A 17,311-nucleotide genomic window follows, 5' to 3' on the forward strand; every position below is an offset into this window, starting at 1 on the left:
TAACAGAGCACAATCAAATTACCCTGCTGTTACTCCTCATATTCTAATGATTAATAAATAATAAAAGCCATTTGAGTAATATTTTATCTGGCTCTTGGAAAATAGGAGCTCTGAAGCTTCTGGCTGTTCCAAACCATGGAGGTATTTCCAAAGCCCTGGTAAATAAAGCAGGAGAAAACAAAAGGATTCTCACTTACTGAATCATGGAATCAGAATGGCTTGGGCTGGAAGGGATTTTAAAGGGCATCTGGTTCTACCCTCAGCAGTGAGCAGGGACATCTTCAACTACAGCAGGTTGCTCAGAGCCTTGTCCAGCCTGGTCTTGATGTTTCCAGGGATGGGGCATCCACCACCTGTCTGTCTAGCCCCAGCCAACAGCCAAGCCCCAGGCAGCCACTCTCCCTGGTGGGACTGGGCAGAGAATCAGAACAGTAGAAGTGAGAAAACATGTGTCTTGAGATAAAGACAGTTTAATAGGAAAAACAAAAGCCATGCACACAAGCAAAGCAAAACAAGGAATTAATCCACTGCCTTCCATAGGCAGGGATGTGTTCAGCCATCTTCAAGAGAGCAGGGTTCCACCACACTTAATGGTTACTTGGGAAGACAAAAAAACATCGCTCCAAATGTCTCCCTACCTCCTTCTTCCCTACACTTCATATACTGAGCATGATTTCATATGGTCTGGAATACCCCTTTGGTCAGCTGGAGTCACCTGTCTTGGCTGTGTCTACTCCCAGCCCTCTCTGCACCTGCAGTCTTCTCGCCAGTGTGGTGGTATGAGAAGCAGAAAATGCTTTGGCTCTTTGTTACTGCTCAGCAATAACAAAAACATGTCTATGTTATCAACACTGTGTTCAGCACAAACTCAAAACACAGCCCCATAACTGTGAAGAAAACCAACTGTGAAGAAAATTAACTCTACCCCAGCCACTGTACTCTACACTAGCACACAGGTCTCTGCTTTTTTTATACCACAGACCCCAGCTCTGGTGCAGTGCTCCAGGTGGTCTCAGCAGAGCAGAGCAGAGGGGCAGAATCCCCTCCCTGCCCTGCTGCCCACGGGGCTCTGGATGCAGCCCAGGACACGTTTGGCTCTCTGGGCTGTCAGTGCCATGGCTGGGGCATGTCCAGCCTCTCACCCACAGCACCCCCAAGTCCTTCTGGGCAGGGCTGCTCCATCTGTTCATGCCCAGCCTGTGCTGATACCAGGGCTTGCCCCGACCCAAGTGCAGCCTTGCATGTGTTGAACCCCATGAGAATCTCATGGGCCCATTCCTCAAGCTTGTCCAGGTCCCTCTGGATGGCATCCTGCCCTTCAGGTGTTTTGTGGTCATGGTCAGTTTGGCAATGGGGCCATTTGAGTAATATTTTATTGACATTGGAGGTGTTTGCTGAGTGAGACATGAGACACTGAGGCTCTCTGTCAGCACTGACACCAGCTGCAACAGAGATACTTTGCGCACAGAGAGAGGGATGACAGTGCTTTGCAGAGCCCTTGGTGTAGAGTGCAGTGTGCAGCCACCCAATGAAAAATACTAATATGGGGATAATAGAAAGCTTGGAGGCTGTTCTAGAGACAGTGAGCTTGCCTCTTCTATAGACACAGCTGGAAAAATAGCCCAGAAGATTGAAAAGTGCTCCTATATTTTGACATTGAATTCTGCTCCTGCCAGTCTATTCCTCATACACCTCTCAGGGCATCTTGACCATGAATACCATGAAGATATTGCACAAGCTTTCAGAGCCTGATCTTGCAGCTGCATCTGGGTCAGCTGGGATGAGCTGTGCCTGTTTGAGGCATGTATTGCTTTGAATATTTTCCCTTTTTATCTCATTTTCCTGTGTCACAGGAATGAAAAAGGAAATTTGAAAATTCTCACTGCCAGGTCATGGTTTCCCTCTGCCTTCACTTTATCTCATCACCTTCAGGGTTGGTTTCTTGGCTTGAGAGTCAGCAGCTGCTGCTCTATCAAGGCACTGCACTAAGTGATTCCCCAAACACTTCCTTATCTCCAAGGACTTGCTTGCACAGGTCCTGATAGGCACTATCTTCTGTCCCCACCTGCTGGGGCCACGTGTCCTGTCCCCCCTGAACCTCTGGGAGGTGCTTTGCACAGCACAGCAGTGAGAGCAGATTCACACAGGTGTAGAGCAAACTTGTCAAGGCCAACATGAAGTTTCAGTGCTGGCTGCTTCTCTATTCTGGAATCTAGAAATAGCCCACAAGGACCTATCTATGCCTCATCTTCATGCAAGTCCACCCTTGGAAGGGTGTAAGGACAAGTAATACTTCCCCAAAATATTTCTTCAACCTACAATATTTTTTCGTGACTCAGACTCCTTGAGCCAGAAGTGTACTTATACATAATAGCCTTCAGTAAATTTTTCTACCATTAAATGTTTAGTTATTTTTGAAGACAAATAAATTTTAGGCATTTGCAACATCCTGTGCCAAACAGCTGCCCAATCTAATGCTCTGCTTGGGTGCAGAATCACTTGCTTGGGGCTTGTTTTGATCCTGCCACTTGATAAGCTTTTTTTGATGCCCTCATTCTTGCAGTGGAGAAAAAGACAAATGGTCCTTTTCTATTCAATCACACTCTGCCCCTTGTAACTTTGCAGACTGTGCTATAACCTTTCCTGTGGTGTGTTTTTGTTGCAGAAGATTCCCAACCTGCACAGCTGTTCCTCCCATGGACACTGAGATCTTTTGCTATGATGATCTGAATACTGTTTCCCTTTTGTACCCATTCCTTTCATAAAAAGCTCCATGAGTCTTGGGTACAACTCCACAGATCGTTTAAAAACAAACCAAAGAGAAATGCCCCACAGTGAGATGCCCACCATCTGCCAGGTGACTTCAAATTGTCCCACACCCATAATTTCTTCCCTGGATGTTCCTGCAGTCCTCACACAGACTGCAAGATCTGCTTCCTGTAGGATCTGTCTCTTTGTGTTGCCTCCCACACCAGGGGAGGCAAAGGAAACCCCAAATGACAGAATTATTCATCTCCAGCATAAAACTTGGGTACAATAACCAGCGTATTTCAGGACAGAGGCTCATCCCCCAGGGGCAAGGAAGTATTTTGCCCATGGCTTGGCAATGCACAGCAGCGCAGGATGAGGTATCATTCAGCTGGGAGGCATGCCTGTCATCCCTGGGTTTTGGGACTTTTGGATTCACCTGAATGTTAAATGGCACAAAGCCCTCAGCTCTCTCTGCAGGAGGCATCTGGCCTCACCTGTGTTCCCCTGACTCATCTTGGGACATGTCTCTTCCCAGTTTCTAAGCCAGGACAGGTAACTCTTACTCTTTGAGGTCAAACAAGGCTAAAGGTCAGCAAAGATTTGACAAGATTCCCCAAAGCTGATGCCCAGTTTTTATTTTGGTGGAAGAACCCTCATGCAGGCCTCAAAGGTCTCTTCCCTGCTGGGAAAGAAGATGCCTCTGACCTAAGCAGATGACATCTCTGTCTCACAGAGCAGCTTTGCAGGGGCTGTAGGGGCCAGGAAAGAGGGGTTCATCCCAGTCCAAAGCCAGAGTGCTTCTCCCTTCCAGCCCAAAAGCACACCATGGGGTGAGGTCACATGCTGGGGACTCATCTCAGTGCAAAAGAAGGATTCAGCACTCACAGGGTAAGTATTTTGCAAGGTGTTCTTGGAGTGGCAGAGCTTTGAAGCTGATTTCTGGTAGCACTGTCTTAGGTGGAGCCTGGAGGCTAGTGATGTGGTTCAGAGTGCCTTGCTATCTTCCTCACCATGGTGGAAGATGTGGGTCTTTCTCCTCCACCCAGCTGAGCTGCCCAATTCCACAGATCAGCTCTGAAACACCTGCATCTGGAGTTGAGGCAGCTCCTGTGGGCTGAAAATCACAAACTGGGAGGGATGTGGCAGAGACACAGTCAACACTGTTGCTTAATCTCTGTTTCTATGAGAAACAAAAGCAAAATAGAGAACTGTGAGGGGATTTCCTGAATGCTCTTCCTGAATTCCTGAAATTTGCATTCCAGCAAAACCCTCCACTGCCTTGCCTCTATTCCCCATTGGGTGAATGAGGATGTAACATACCTGTCCTGAAAAGTCATTGGAATGGGGGGTTGGACCAAAGAATACAAAAGGCCAGAGCTGTTAAATCTGAGTCAGGTGTGCTTGAAGATTGCAATTAATCTAGTTGTCATCATCGTGGTCATCATCACCATCACCTCTGCTGATGTTTGTTCAGCAGTATGCAAGTTGGGCTTGGATGAAAGGCAGTGGGGGCACTCACATTGCCAGGTCATTGGGCACTCAGAGGTTTAACCCATAAATAAATAAAACTCATATTTTCATGTTCCTGGCTCTCTCCACTCCCTCTTGCTTCAGGAGCTGCCCTGAAGACTGATTTTTTTTCTGTTGTAGTTGGGAAACAGAGCACTATTCTATTGCAGGGAGATGGGCAAGGGGTGCTTTGGTGGGACAGGCAAGGCATACCAACTTATCACTGATAAAACATGACAAGACTGCAAGAGAAAAGAGGACAGAACTTTTCCTTTCCTTCAGTGTCTCCAATGTGATTTTTAGAGATGCATGCTGTCTTTAACTAGCAGAAAAAAAAAAAAAAAAAAAAAAAAAAAAGAAGAAAAGGGTTTCTTCTCCTTGTTGCTATGTGTAAAGCCAACCCAGCAACAGACAGGTAATAAGGTAAATTTGCTCTCTTGCCTGTTGCATAAAGCAAACAAAGTGACCAGAGAATAAAAACAAGATACATAAAACAATCTATGCAAAAGACAAATTGGTAATTTAAGAGGAGGGAAAACTGCCGGCACATTTCAAAGCATATCAACTTTCCATTAGTTCTTTTTGTGTAACTCAGATCACTGATTTTGAGATAAAGCTGCCAGATACTGACTTCAGGCAGTCAAAATCAGTCTCTCCCTCTCTGCCTCTGATATATATGTATGGATTGGGGATTGGTTATTCTTTCTTTTTTTATTATTATTTTAAATTTTCTTCCCCCCCTTCCTCCACCCATCAGACAGGGTGTCTAATACACAATTCCAGCATTTGACCCACCCAGAAGAGCTGAGACTGTTATACCATCCTGTGAACCTCAGTGTTGCCCTTGTAAAACCCTGAAGCCTCTGCTTCTGCTGGTAGGGGGGAGATGCAAAATGCTTTCTGTGTCCTAATGCAGATGGCTGAGACTTAACAAACAATCATCCATCCAAGAAAGGAGTGATGATTGAGGCTCATTTTAATCAATGCAAGATGGTTTTGCCTGGGTGGTCCCTGAGCTCCCAGAGGGAGCTGGGTATCCCTCTAACTCCATCCCACAGGCGTGTCTGGGCTCCAGCACTCCTTGGACCTTGTTTTTTTTTGCTGCCAGGAATGCACTGGGTGTCTACCTAAACTCCGAGGTGAAGCCTTAAAGGTTTAGTTTAAAACTGCAATGCTTTGAAGTTAAAACTACAAACATCTGCCTTATCCAACCCTTTTGCCCTGATGAAGTCCTCCACCTCTTGGCCGTTGTGAAGATTGCTCAGTAGCTACACGTTTCTGTGATACAGCCATACGTGAGATGAACGGTCAAACATTATGGGAGTGTGTCATTAGCCTGTGTGCCAGGTTATTTTTGGGAGTTACAAATTGCTCTGTCGTGTGTCAATACTTGAGAATTTAAACCACTTGAAAATACTACAGAAACCAAAGGGAGGAACTATTTAATCATACAGTGAAATGCAGATTTATTGAAGTGGGACAGAGCTCCCCCCACCCGTGCTGCAGAAGAAGCAAGAAACTCCAGCAAATCTGTGTGAAAGCTGCCATGCAGTGAGAAGTGCCATGTCCAGGTGTTATCACTGGGATGATATTTTGGAGTACTTGGTAAAAAAGAAGCCGGCCATGGGGTAGCCAAAGAGAGTTAGGAATAGGTGCAAAAATCTTGAAGGGGGGAAGCTCTGAACAGGAGCTGGCTTTGCTTGCAGACGATTCCAAGTTACAGGGTTGTGCCAAGGTTTTTGCTGCAAGTTTCGCTCTCCACTGCTGCCAGGGGCGCAGAGCATTTCCACAGCAGTGGTGTTTTTGGGAAGAGACCCCAGGAGGGGACAAGCCGGTGCGGGGGTTAAGCGGATACAGCACAAGCCGGGATCAATGTGACCGCTAAACCTGCTCGGCAGCTGCGCGGGATGGCGGCAGCATTCCTGAGCCAGGAGCCGCGGGAGCGGGGATGTGTGTGCACACAGGTGTGCCTTGAGCCGTGTGCTGCTGGGCCCAGGGAGCTCAGGCTCCCAGGAAACAGCACCGAGGATGTGGCTCCACGTGCTCCCAGTGGCCTCTCTGCCATATTAGCAGAGTGGGATTTTCCCAGGGGTGCATTGATGCCACATTGCTGTTTGTGCCTCTTGGGAAAGCTGGAGCTCCAAAAGGTCATGCTGAGGAGATGCTAGTACGCAGTTTGGGAATGCTCAGCATTGTTGAAAACCCACCTGGGAATGGCTTCATCTGAGGTGAGAAGTCCCAGATTCCTAGGGTCAGAGTGCAGGGAACATTTCTTCAATGCCCCAGGTGTTTCTGGGCAGCAAGGATGAAGCATAACAAGAAGCAGGAGCTCAGCAGTGGTTCTTTGAGCAAGGCAGGATAGGAGGAGGTGCGTGATACCTGCAAGGGCCAGCACATGGTATGGAATATGGTAAATTCTTGTTTTAAGATTAATATTACCACTATTAGCATTGTGGATTAGGTGTAATTAATGACTCACTATGTGCTGAAATGCTTTATGAAAGAACCTGTTCTGGGGCAAGCATCAGTGGTCCTACTCCCCACTACCAAGCTGGCCAGGGTGTCCTGAGGTGACACATCCAGGAACTGACCTGTCCTGTTGCTCCCAGTCCCCTAAACCCCACCATGGACCCAGAATAGGCCCTGAACTCATTTGTCCACACTAGTTGGGTATTACATGCCATCCCTGGTGCACGCCTCTCGTTAGGGGTAGAAATGAGCAAAGACACAGAGTCTCGTTCAACAACGTGAAAAGGGTCCCAGTTTATTCTTTACAGTGTAGCCATCCTGACTCTGACTATAGCAAGCTCCTGCTGTAGGGTCCAACAGCAGATTCTGACTGCTGGCAATTTCCTACTGGACTATGACTGCAAGTAGTGGCTTGCAGACTCCGACTGGAGGTTTTCACCCAGCTCAGCTATGGCTGCAGGCTCCAACTCCATCAGACCCAGACTGACCTCACAGCAGCTCTTTTACAGCAGCAACTCTCTTCCTTGTTTTGTTCTTCTTTGTGTCTCTCCGGATTGTTCCTCCTTCCTCAGAGCTCCTCTGTTTCCAGGCCTTCTGCCTCCAAAACCCTCCTGACCACCCAAACCACTGCTTTTATCACACTTATCTTTATTAGTCACAGCTGTGACCCCTTAAGGGCAAGGCTGTTCCTCTTCTTTGGCAATTAGTACAACTGTGATTTTTCAGGGGCAAGGTTGACTGTAATCTCTTCTTCTACACTTACAATCCCAGGAACAGCTGGGGTGCATAGGGGATGCTGTGGGATTTCCATAATGGACACCCCAGCAACTCAGCCTGGATCTGCCCCTGAGTGAGTCCCTCCTCCCCTGCTGCTCTCAGGCAATATGAGGATATGTCCTTGGGGACAGGGATGACGAAACTGGTTTGCCCAACCTTCCTAAAAATCCTGCACAAGGCTGTAATTACCCTCCCCTTAAAAAAGAGAGGAGCCTGACATTGCAGGTATGGCCACAGCACAGGTGTCTGGCAGTGAATCACTGGGGGGTTGAGCAGAGCTAAGTGTGGCAGTCCTAGCCCTGTTAGGAAAGGGGAGGAACAGGAGCTCCTCCAGCCGAGAAACTGGATTTTTTTGGGAGGATAAAGATGTCCAAAGTTAGGAGCTTACTACAAAGTTACCTTACTACTTACAAATTTAGGATTCTTACTTGGTGGAATCGCTGAGGCTGTACTTAGGAATTACTTGCAAAACTGGAGAGGAGGTAAATATCCACACTACCTGAAAGTCAATTCTGGAGGCAGCTTTAGAATGCAGGGAAGTGTGTGCCTGGATGCAGGGGATTTGTCTATCCAGCTCAAGGTTGAGTGTTAAACCTGAGGAATCTGGCCCAGGCCACTGAGATGGATGAAAAAATGATTTGGAGGTTATAATCAGCAAAAATATTTTCCTGGGATCCTCTGGAGAGAGTTGGGGAAGTTGCTACTCCAGAGAGGCTGTAATGCAGCAGCAGCCAGGCAGGAACTGCCATGAGCACTAAAGGGGACCAGAAGGCTCATGTCACACCAGAACTGATGCCTGTGAGAGGCTGATCTGGAACAGAGACCAGAGTTAAAGTGGGTATTTATTGAAAGGCATTAAGAGAATACACTTCAGGCAGAGCAGGAGACTGGCCAGAGCTACACCCAGGATAGATCCAAGATGGATACTAGTCATGAGTTTTTACACTTTTATAAGTTTCGGTCCATTTACATATTAGGGTTAATTGTCCAATTACAGCCTCAGGTTTTGAAGTCCCATCCTCCTGGTCTGCTCCCTTCACTTTTCCATTGTTTATGCTTTTTGGGTAATGGTTGCCCTTGATTCTCAGGCTGGAAAATGATTGTCTAACTACTCTGTGAAGAGAACCTACCAACACTTAATATGAAATTCAGAGTCCCACACCAAGTCAGCACAGAAACTGAGAAATGTGAAAGGTAATCACAGGCATCACAGCCACCACCTGCATCCCTGCCACAAGTTGCTTGTGTGAGGGGTGTGCTCCCCAAATGCAGCACTCAGTTCTCCAGACACTCTCCTTGGAAAGCAGGAACCAAATGCCCACCTGCAGGAGTCCTTGTAGCCAAGTTGACACAAGGCTGAGACTCCACTTCCAGCAGATTTCCCTGCATGGAAGTCATTAAATATGAGGGAAGGATGAGAGGCTTGAGGGACTCTTGGCAATGATGTTGATGGCTGCCCCAGCCAAGCAGCAGCTCAGGTGCCAGCCTTCTTTGGGAACAGAAACAATGCCTTGAGCAGGAGCTTGGCACCTTGATGTCCCAGGCAGAAATGCTGCAGTGGGGAAAAGAGCTCTGCAGCTGGGCAGGACATGGCATAACTCTGCTTGCCCTAGCACAGGAATGGGTGAGAGCCTGCCCTGCTCTGAGGCAAGTCGGACACATGAAAGACCTGCAGGGCACAGAGTATCAGCTGCAAACATCCCCTGCCTCCAACAGAGCATAGCTTTTACCCTAAAGCTGCTTGTTTGCCAACAGCCTATGAGCAGTGGGCTCATCTAGCTCAGGGGTCCTCTGAGGTGGATGGAGCTCAGCTTACTTCACTGAGTCCTCTCAACTCCCGTGTTTTCCTTCAGGATGGATACTTGGATCTTCTACCCTCTGTCATAAGAAGCCTACACATTTGCTTTTGAAGACACCCTGCTTGTAAGTGTTCTCAAAGTGCAGGGAAAAAGTGGTACTGAGTGGGGCCAGGGTTCAGGGAGAATTTGGACCTGGCATGGGGATAGCAGACTCCAGGGGTGCACATGAAACAGCATCCCTGTTTCATGGTAGGGTGCAGAGAAGTGAATTAACTGACTACAGTTATGCAAAAGCCATCCAAAGAGCTGGAAAGAGAATTAAAGTTACATGGGTCCAAAATCTGTTCAGAGGAACTCATGGTGTGGTCTTTTAAATGCCCTGACAACCCAAGCCTGATCGGACCTGGTGTTCAGAGGTGCTTCTACAGAAGACATATATATCTAATTTACATAAAAGAGATATTCCTCCCACTTCAATAATCTGCACGTAGGATGCCACTAGCTCCTGGTGTCTTTCCCAGTCCCTGCGGAAGCTGGCCAGGAGGATGATGACTCCCGGAGCCCGCTCCTCCAGGCCAGAAGGGTTTTCCTGGCTCCCGGTGCCCGCTCCTCCAGGACTTTCCTGGCTCCCGGTGTCGGTTCCTGCGGGCCAGGCGGGCTCAGGCTCTCGGCAGGCCACATCCAGCGTGTCCACCCCGATTAAGCACCAAATGCCACAACCGGGATCTGCGGCGCGCAGACGGCCCCGCGCTCGCCCGCCTGAAGGCGCAAGTCCGTCTCACTGCCCCGAGAGCCGCAGTTTTGGGGTGAAAGGCGGCGATTTCAGCAAGCCCGCGGCCCACGAGGCCCGCTAACACCGCCGCCATTGCTGCGGAAACAGAGCGGCGCTGCGGACACGCCCCCAGTGGGCGGGACACTGGCGGTGGGGCCAATGGGAGACGCCGCTCTTCACGCGCGGCCAATAGGGAGCGGCGGTCGGCGGCCGGCGGGGCGCGCGGCGCCGCACGTGGTGACGGGAGCCCACGTGGGCGGCGGCCATGGCGGTGAGAGGCAGCGGGGCCGGGGCAGGGGGATCGCGGGACCGAACCGAGTCGAACCGAGCCGAGCCGAGCCGAGCCGAGCCGAGCCGAGCCGAGCCGAGCCATGCTGTGCTGTGTTCTCCCCGCAGGGCTCTCCGGAGGCGGCGGAGGAGGCGGAGCAGGGCCCAGAGCCCCGCGCCGGCGGCGCGGTGCGGCGCGGGAAGAGGGCTGCCCCGGCAGCCGCAGACCCGCAGCCGGCCAAGCTGAGCCGCGCCGAGCTCTACAAGCCGCCGACCAGCGAGGAGCTGACGCAGTTGAAGGAGACGGAGGATCTGTTCCACTCCAGCCTGCTCCGCCTGCAGGTCAGCCGGGGTCCCACGGGGGGAGCGCGGGGGCGGCGGGATCCCGCGCTCGGAGATGACCTGGGTTATCAGGCTGTCTGTGTTAGGAGAAGATCAACTGGTAACTGGATCGTAGAATCATAGAGCATTTTGGGTCGAAGGGACATTTAAAGATCATCTGGTTTCAACCCTCCCCCCCGCCCCACCCCGGGTCACCTTCCGCTAGACAAGGTTGCTCAGAGCTCCATCCAGCCTGGCCTTGAACGCTCCGAGAAATGCGGCACCCACTGCTTCTCTGGGCAATCTCTGCCAGTGCCCCAACACCTTCACAGAGAAGAGTTTCGTCCAAATTTTTCATCTAAACCTACTCTCTTTCAATTCAAAGCCCGTTTTCTATCACTATATCTTCTCATAAAAAGTCCTTTTCCAGTCCTCTTGTAGCCCTGGTACTGGAAAGCCACAATAAGTCTCCTCAGAGCCTTCTTTTCTCCAGGCTGAACAATCCCAATTTCAGCCTTTCCTCACAGCAGAGATGCTCCATCCCTCTGATCACCTTGGTGCCTCCTCTGGTCTCTCTCCAGCAGGTCCCTGTCCCTCCTGTGCAGGGACCCCAGCTCTGGTGCAGTGCTCCAGGTGGTCTCAGCAGAGCAGAGCAGAGGGGCAGAATCCCCTCCCTGCCCTGCTGCCCACGGGGCTCTGGATGCAGCCCAGGACACGTTTGGCTCTCTGGGCTGTCAGTGCCATGGCTGGGGCATGTCCAGCCTCTCACCCACAGCACCCCCAAGTCCTTCTGGGCAGGGCTGCTCCATCTGTTCATCCCCCAAGCCAGATTCAACACCTTGCACATGGTATTGTTGAGCTTCACAAGATTCTCATGGGCCTACTCCTTGAGCTTGTCCAGGTTCCCCTGGATGGCATCCCTTCCCTCAGGTGGTTCTGATATTGGTGATTTTTATGAGGAACAGCTCGGATCTCCTAGCCACCTGCCGGTGTGAGTTGCAGGATCTCTAGGGCCTGGTTTGTGGTGGGGATCTGTGTGATTGTTTCCTGCAGCTGATTCTCTGTCAAACAAACAGCCTTCCTGAGAACTGTGATTGTGTGAATTACATCAGGGCTTTTGCCTGGACCTTGGTTGGGATGGAGATGATTGCAATTCAGCACTCGCAGAAAATGGCAGGAACTGATCAAACTGCCAGCTTCAGGCAGGATTTGTGAAGAGTTTGGTGTGTTCCCCAGCTCACAAGGTGCCCTTTGGAGCCGGCTCATGGTTGGTGCTGGAAGACAAGGTAAAAGTCAGGAGCAATTCCAGTGTTACAACTGCCTTTGATGATCCCCTTTCCCCCTACAGATTGAAGAGCTTTTGAAGGAGGTGACACTGAAGGAGACGAAGAAGAAGAAGATTGATGCCTTCCTCCATGAAATTAACAGCCTGCTGGGTGCCATCCCAGAGACTCCAGAAACTGAAGTATGTTCCAGGGTTATAGAAGAGGTGGCAAGACCCCTGTCCTGGATAGAGTAGGAGCAAGCTCACCTGTTCCTCTACAAGCAGAGCTACTTGTGGACTGTCTCCCTTAGGGGCTGAAAAAATAATACCTTGTTGGGTTTTTTTGTTTTTGTTTTTTTTTTTTCCTGTTTGTTTTGTTTTGGTTTGGGTTGGTTCTTTTTTTTGAGGAGGAAGGGGGTACACCGTCTTAAAGCTCTGGCTGTAGCTGTGTGGGAGCAGGGTCTTGGTCCCTGCTGCTGTTGATGCTCAGAGTCTTTTGTGTGTCCTGTCTGTTCCCAGCTCACTGACCAGTCCTGGCTTTCCGAGGATGTGAAGGTCCCGTTCCTGCAAGTGCCGTTCAACGTCAAGGGAAGGTTCCATTTTGTGCCCCCAGCTGAGCTGAAGGTGGTGGGCAGTTACCTGCTGGGCACCTGCATTAGGCCAGAGATCAACGTGGACATTGCAGTGACCATGCCAAGGGTGAGTCTGGCTGTGCCACCTCTTAAATGGCTTTGGGGCCTGCCAGAGCCTCTCCTGTTGTCCATAACTTCTGCCTTGCTCTGCCCACTCCATTCCTCAGTAAGGTGACATATCTGAATATGCAGGGTGATTCCCACAAGGGGCTGGGGAGCTTGGTCTGGCCTCCTGCTCTATCAGAGCTTGCAGCTGTTTGATCCTATTTCCTCATCAAGATCTTCCTTCTCTCTGCCTGAACTGAACATTGCCAGGGAGATGCAGGCCTTCTGTTTTTGTATCCAATTGCACTTCTACCCCAGCTCATAAGACTGTATTAAAGGGAGGGAGATGTTTGGAGAGTGGTAACCTCCCCTTGCTGCCCAGACTTGCTTGGAAGAAAAGCTTGAGATCAAGCACACCCTGTTTGGCTGCACGACTGCTTTTGTCTCCTGCAGTCCTGGAGCCTGGTGAGCCAGCAACAAGCTCCTCACCAGCTTGGAGCTCCTTGCGGCTGAGAGAGGGCTGCCTGTGGGGCCAGGGAGGGCTGTGGGTGGTGGGGTGACTTGAGCTGAACTGAAATCAGCAGGGAGGTGAGGTGGCATTGTCCTGTCCCTTTTTTTCCAGGAAATCTTTCAGGACAAAGACAATTTGAATCAGCGCTACCATCGGAAGAGAGCCCTGTACCTATCACACATTGCTCAGCATTTGTCCAAGGAGAAGCTCTTTGGCAGTGTGAAGTTTGCCTACATGAACAGCAACCACCTGAAGCCCATCCTGCTCCTGAGGCCTCAAGGTGGCTCTTAAGCCTTGTTCTGGTGTGGGGTGTGGCTGGGTACTGGTGTTGGGTGGAGGGTGGTGATAGTGGTCTCATGCCATTTAACAGCCCTTTGGAGATGGACCAATCTGGGGTTGCCATCACAATCTGTGATAAATTTTGTGTGCTTCTCAGCTGTTTTTCTTTTCACCCAGAGTCTAGTCCTCAGGGTCTGTCCCCTTCCCAGTCCTCCTCTGCAGCTTGGCTGGGCTCTCCAGGCTTGGCCTCACTGGCTGGCACATCCTGGGTGTACTTGAAGGAGTGAAAAAGTAAACCCTACCAAACACACCTGTATCCAGCACTGCCCTTCCTTCCTGCTCTCCCCAGCCCTGTTCCCCACTGTCCTCCTGCCTTCCCCAGGAACTCTTGTGCAGTCTGTCTCTTCCCTAATGAGATGATGTGGGATGCATGGACTGCCAAGTGCTACTTGTTCCCACAGCCCTCCGGAGATAGTGGATTGGGGTCTGGGGCAGATGTGGCATGGCAAGGCCATGACAGGCTGGGGTGTCAGGCTGGGCAGTGGGGAGGAAAGTGGGCCTGGGGCATGAGTTGTGTGACTGCAAGGTCACCACTGGCTGGGATGTGGTCACTCCTTGCTCTGAGATGATTTCCACTGCTGCACAGCTTTGCTGGGAAGGAGCTTCAGCCTTTCCCCAGGCTGGGGGTTCCCTGTGTTTCCCCAGTTTAGTCTCTGACATGTACCCTTGTGTGCTTACAGGCAAGGATGAGAAGATGGTCACTGTGCGACTCCATGCTTGTCCCGACCCGGGTCTCTTCAAACCCAGCCGCTTCTATCCCAGCAAGAACAACGTCCGCACTGCCTGGTTCATGGAGCAGGGCACCCCCAAAGAAGGTATGGCCTGGGGCTGGACATGGGGCTGTTTGTTTCAGGCAGAGACAGCTGCCAGTGCCTGCAGGTGGGTTCACTTCAGCCCTTTCCTGTGGGCGGGCGGTTGGTGGTTGGGTCCAACCACTGTTGGATCACTGTGCTGTGATCTCCCCACACAGGAGCCACCGAGCCCCCAACCCCACACTACAACAACTCCATCCTCTGTGACACAGTGATGCTCTCCCACCTGCATTTATTGTCTAATGCAGCCACAGACTTCCCAGGCATGAAAGATGGCCTGGCCCTCCTCAAAGTTTGGCTGAACCAGCGGCAGCTCAGCAAGGTGTGTCCTGTGCCACAGTGGGTTAACCTGCCTTTGGCCTGCTCTTCTTTCCAGGGCAGAAGGGTGGTGCTTTGGTCCTGGTGGGTGGGGTGGTGGCTTGTTTCTTTGCTTTGAGCTGTATTAGGGTTTCATGGTGGTTCCATTCTAACCTGTGGGTTGCCGTGGGCTTGTGGTACCTCTTTTCACAGGGCTTGGGGTGCTTCAGTGGCTTCTTGGTCTCCATGCTTGTTGCCTACCTGCTGATGAAGCGCAAGATTGTCAAGATGATGAGCGGGTACCAGGTGTTGAGGAGCACTCTGCAGTTTCTGGGTGAGTTTCCAGGGGCCTCTCTGTTCAGGGGAAGGTTGGTGTCTCTGCACAAAGCCTGAGGACAGTGGGAGACGAGGCAGAGAGGCCATAATGCTGAGCCCCTGTGGGTGGGATTAACAGGAGGGGATGAGTCAACAGACTAGGGCTGGATGGTGCAGCTTGCAGAGGTGGGTAAATGCCATCATAAGGCGGAGGCCAGCACTGTATTGTAGCACTGTTGGCATTGTGAGACCTTGGTCTATTGACATGTAACTGTGCCACTGTCACCAGGGGGAGAGGTGGGCATGGTGGTGTGACTTGTTCCTTTCTGTCTGTCCACAGCCACCACTGACCTGAGTGTGACAGGGATCAGTCTAGCCAAGGATGCTGATCCCTCCCTGGTAAGCAGCTCTCTGAGGGGTCTTGTGCCTGTGTGTGTCTGTACTGCCATTGCTCCTGGGGGCAGGGATGGCTGTTGCAGGGATTGTAGGTGGTAACAGTCTTGGGGTGTCTTGGTGTATAAGATGTGCTGCAGCACTAAGGACCATGTTTGCTTTTCTAGCCTGTCCTGGATGATTTCCACCAGGCATTTGAAGTGGTCTTTGTGGATCCCTCTGGACTGGTGAATCTCTGTGCTGATATGACTGCCAGCAAATACCACCAGGTACTGAGCAGGTTGTGGTGGCTTCTTGTCTTAGGGGTGAGCTTAGACAGGCAAAATGGTCAAATAATTTCGAAGAGGGTGTAGGACCAAGGGAGGGCATTCATTGTGGCTTTCTTAGCTTTTAACATCTCCAGCTTTGAAGCTTGGAAGTGAATTTGGAGATTTAGATGTAATGCTGTCTCACCAGCCTTGCTTGTTTGGTGTGGGAAAGTTGTTTCCCTCTTTATGTGCACCTTTGGGTGAAGCCAAGCAGCTGCTTAGTAGATGTAACTGTTATCAAGGAGAAGAAAAATCACCTTGATGTCAGGGATGTCAAGAAGGGGCTGTTTGGCCAGCAGTGAAAGCTGTTTGTTGCTTGGCTTCATGCTAAGGACAGAGACTGGGATCAAAGTGTGCTGCTGACTGTGGAATGGGCTGGCCCTGATTGGTGGGGGAAGCACAAGTGGCCACTGCTGGAGGGATTTGCTTTCCTTCTCCCTTTGCATTCATGCTTCTGCATTGCCTTCCCTCCTTGCTCAGGTCCAGTTCGAAGCCAAGCGCTCTATGGAGATTTTGGATGACCGGATGGTGGATGGCTTCCAGGTGCTGCTCATGACCCCAAAGCCCATGCTCAGGACCTTTGACCACGTCTTCCAGTGAGTCTCACTGTGCTGGTGGGGTAGTGCTGAGGGAGCCTGCTCAAAGAGAAGCGAGCTACTTCTGGCTTTGGTCTGGATTAGATTTGAATTTACATGGTGTGAAGTGGCTCTTCTAAGCTCTGAGATTGACACTGGAGCCTCCTTGCACTGGGCTTTTCCACTTTTACTGGTCTAGATACCTCCCAGAGGAGGGGAGCAGTGTTTAAGCCTTGGAAACACTAACCAAGATGCCAGAGGCATTCTTGTAGTACCCATCCTAGGACCCTCAGTTCCCTATTTTATCCATCCTCTAACATATCCCTCTCTCAGAAAGGATTTGGTGGCAGAGGTAGGTGACCAGCTTCTCTTCTTCTCTGTAGCCTGAAGCATGTCTCCAAGCTGCAGGGTACCTGCAAGAAGATGCAGCTGCTGAATGAGCTGATGGATCGGGGTGGGAACTACGTGGCTGCAGCCCTGCCCTTCATTGTCTCGCTGCTGGCACGTGGTCTGTCCCAGAGAGCACAGCTTGTGGCTCACTCCCTGCCCCAGATCTCCGAGGTAATTAATGGAGCTTGGCAATGGCACTGCATCCTTTGCAGCTTGTGGGGTCTCAACTCTCTCTTGTGGCACTACAGACCACTTCCCTTGCTCACTGGGGAAGGAGACAGGCTTGTCTCCTTTGTTGGGAATATGGAATCTGAGGCTGTGCACTGGGCTGTGGGATGCAGCTGTGTTGTTTCGTCTGGGCATAAGTCCTGGTCCAGTAATGGGGCAGGGTGAAGACAACTATTCTTGTCATCGGGGAGACCTATTAGATGAGACTTTCCCTGTCTGTGCTTGTCTGGGCACCTGGGAGAATGTAGCAGAAGGTTCATCTAGTGTCCCAATATCCCAGCAGCTGCTGCTCCAGAAACCTCATTTCTCCTTGTGCTTCATGTTCCTCCTTTTCCCACAGTGGCCAATTGATGCTGAGCCCCCAAAACACAAGGACATCGGGCCCCTGACGTTTGGGCTCCTGTTTGTCCCAGAGTTTGCTGCCAGCATGCTGGAGAAGGGTCCTCAGGCTGATCACCCCGAGGTGAGGGGCGCCTGCTTGTGCTGAGTAAGAGCAGAGCTGGTGCTGTGCTGTGCATGAAGACGCTGGGAGGCTGG

General features: G+C 50.9%; 1 protein-coding gene across 2 annotated transcripts in view; it reads left to right on the forward strand.

Annotated features, from left to right (window-relative positions):
* Window positions 1-1,437: 1,437 nt before the first annotated feature.
* The window catches only part of NOL6 (nucleolar protein 6), a 35,866-nt gene continuing 19,992 nt past the window's right edge, over window positions 1,438-17,311 (forward strand). The window contains exons 1-13 of one of the 2 annotated variants that reach the window (XM_079329916.1): window positions 1,438-1,800; window positions 10,474-10,686; window positions 12,014-12,130; window positions 12,449-12,628; window positions 13,229-13,397; window positions 14,137-14,271; window positions 14,427-14,590; window positions 14,779-14,899; window positions 15,221-15,279; window positions 15,441-15,542; window positions 16,062-16,177; window positions 16,540-16,717; window positions 17,115-17,237. In XM_079329916.1, the coding sequence (XP_079186042.1) occupies window positions 12,620-12,628; window positions 13,229-13,397; window positions 14,137-14,271; window positions 14,427-14,590; window positions 14,779-14,899; window positions 15,221-15,279; window positions 15,441-15,542; window positions 16,062-16,177; window positions 16,540-16,717; window positions 17,115-17,237 (1,176 nt within the window). In that variant the 5' untranslated portion in view covers window positions 1,438-1,800; window positions 10,474-10,686; window positions 12,014-12,130; window positions 12,449-12,619. Of the gene's footprint in view, window positions 1,801-10,271; window positions 10,349-10,473; window positions 10,687-12,013; window positions 12,131-12,448; window positions 12,629-13,228; window positions 13,398-14,136; window positions 14,272-14,426; window positions 14,591-14,778; window positions 14,900-15,220; window positions 15,280-15,440; window positions 15,543-16,061; window positions 16,178-16,539; window positions 16,718-17,114; window positions 17,238-17,311 lie in introns of those variants that run through there. The other variant, XM_079329915.1, reaches the window with a different exon arrangement.

This window comes from Erithacus rubecula (genome assembly GCF_903797595.1).
Source record: "Erithacus rubecula genome assembly, chromosome: Z".
Classification (NCBI taxonomy): Eukaryota; Metazoa; Chordata; class Aves; order Passeriformes; family Muscicapidae; genus Erithacus; species Erithacus rubecula.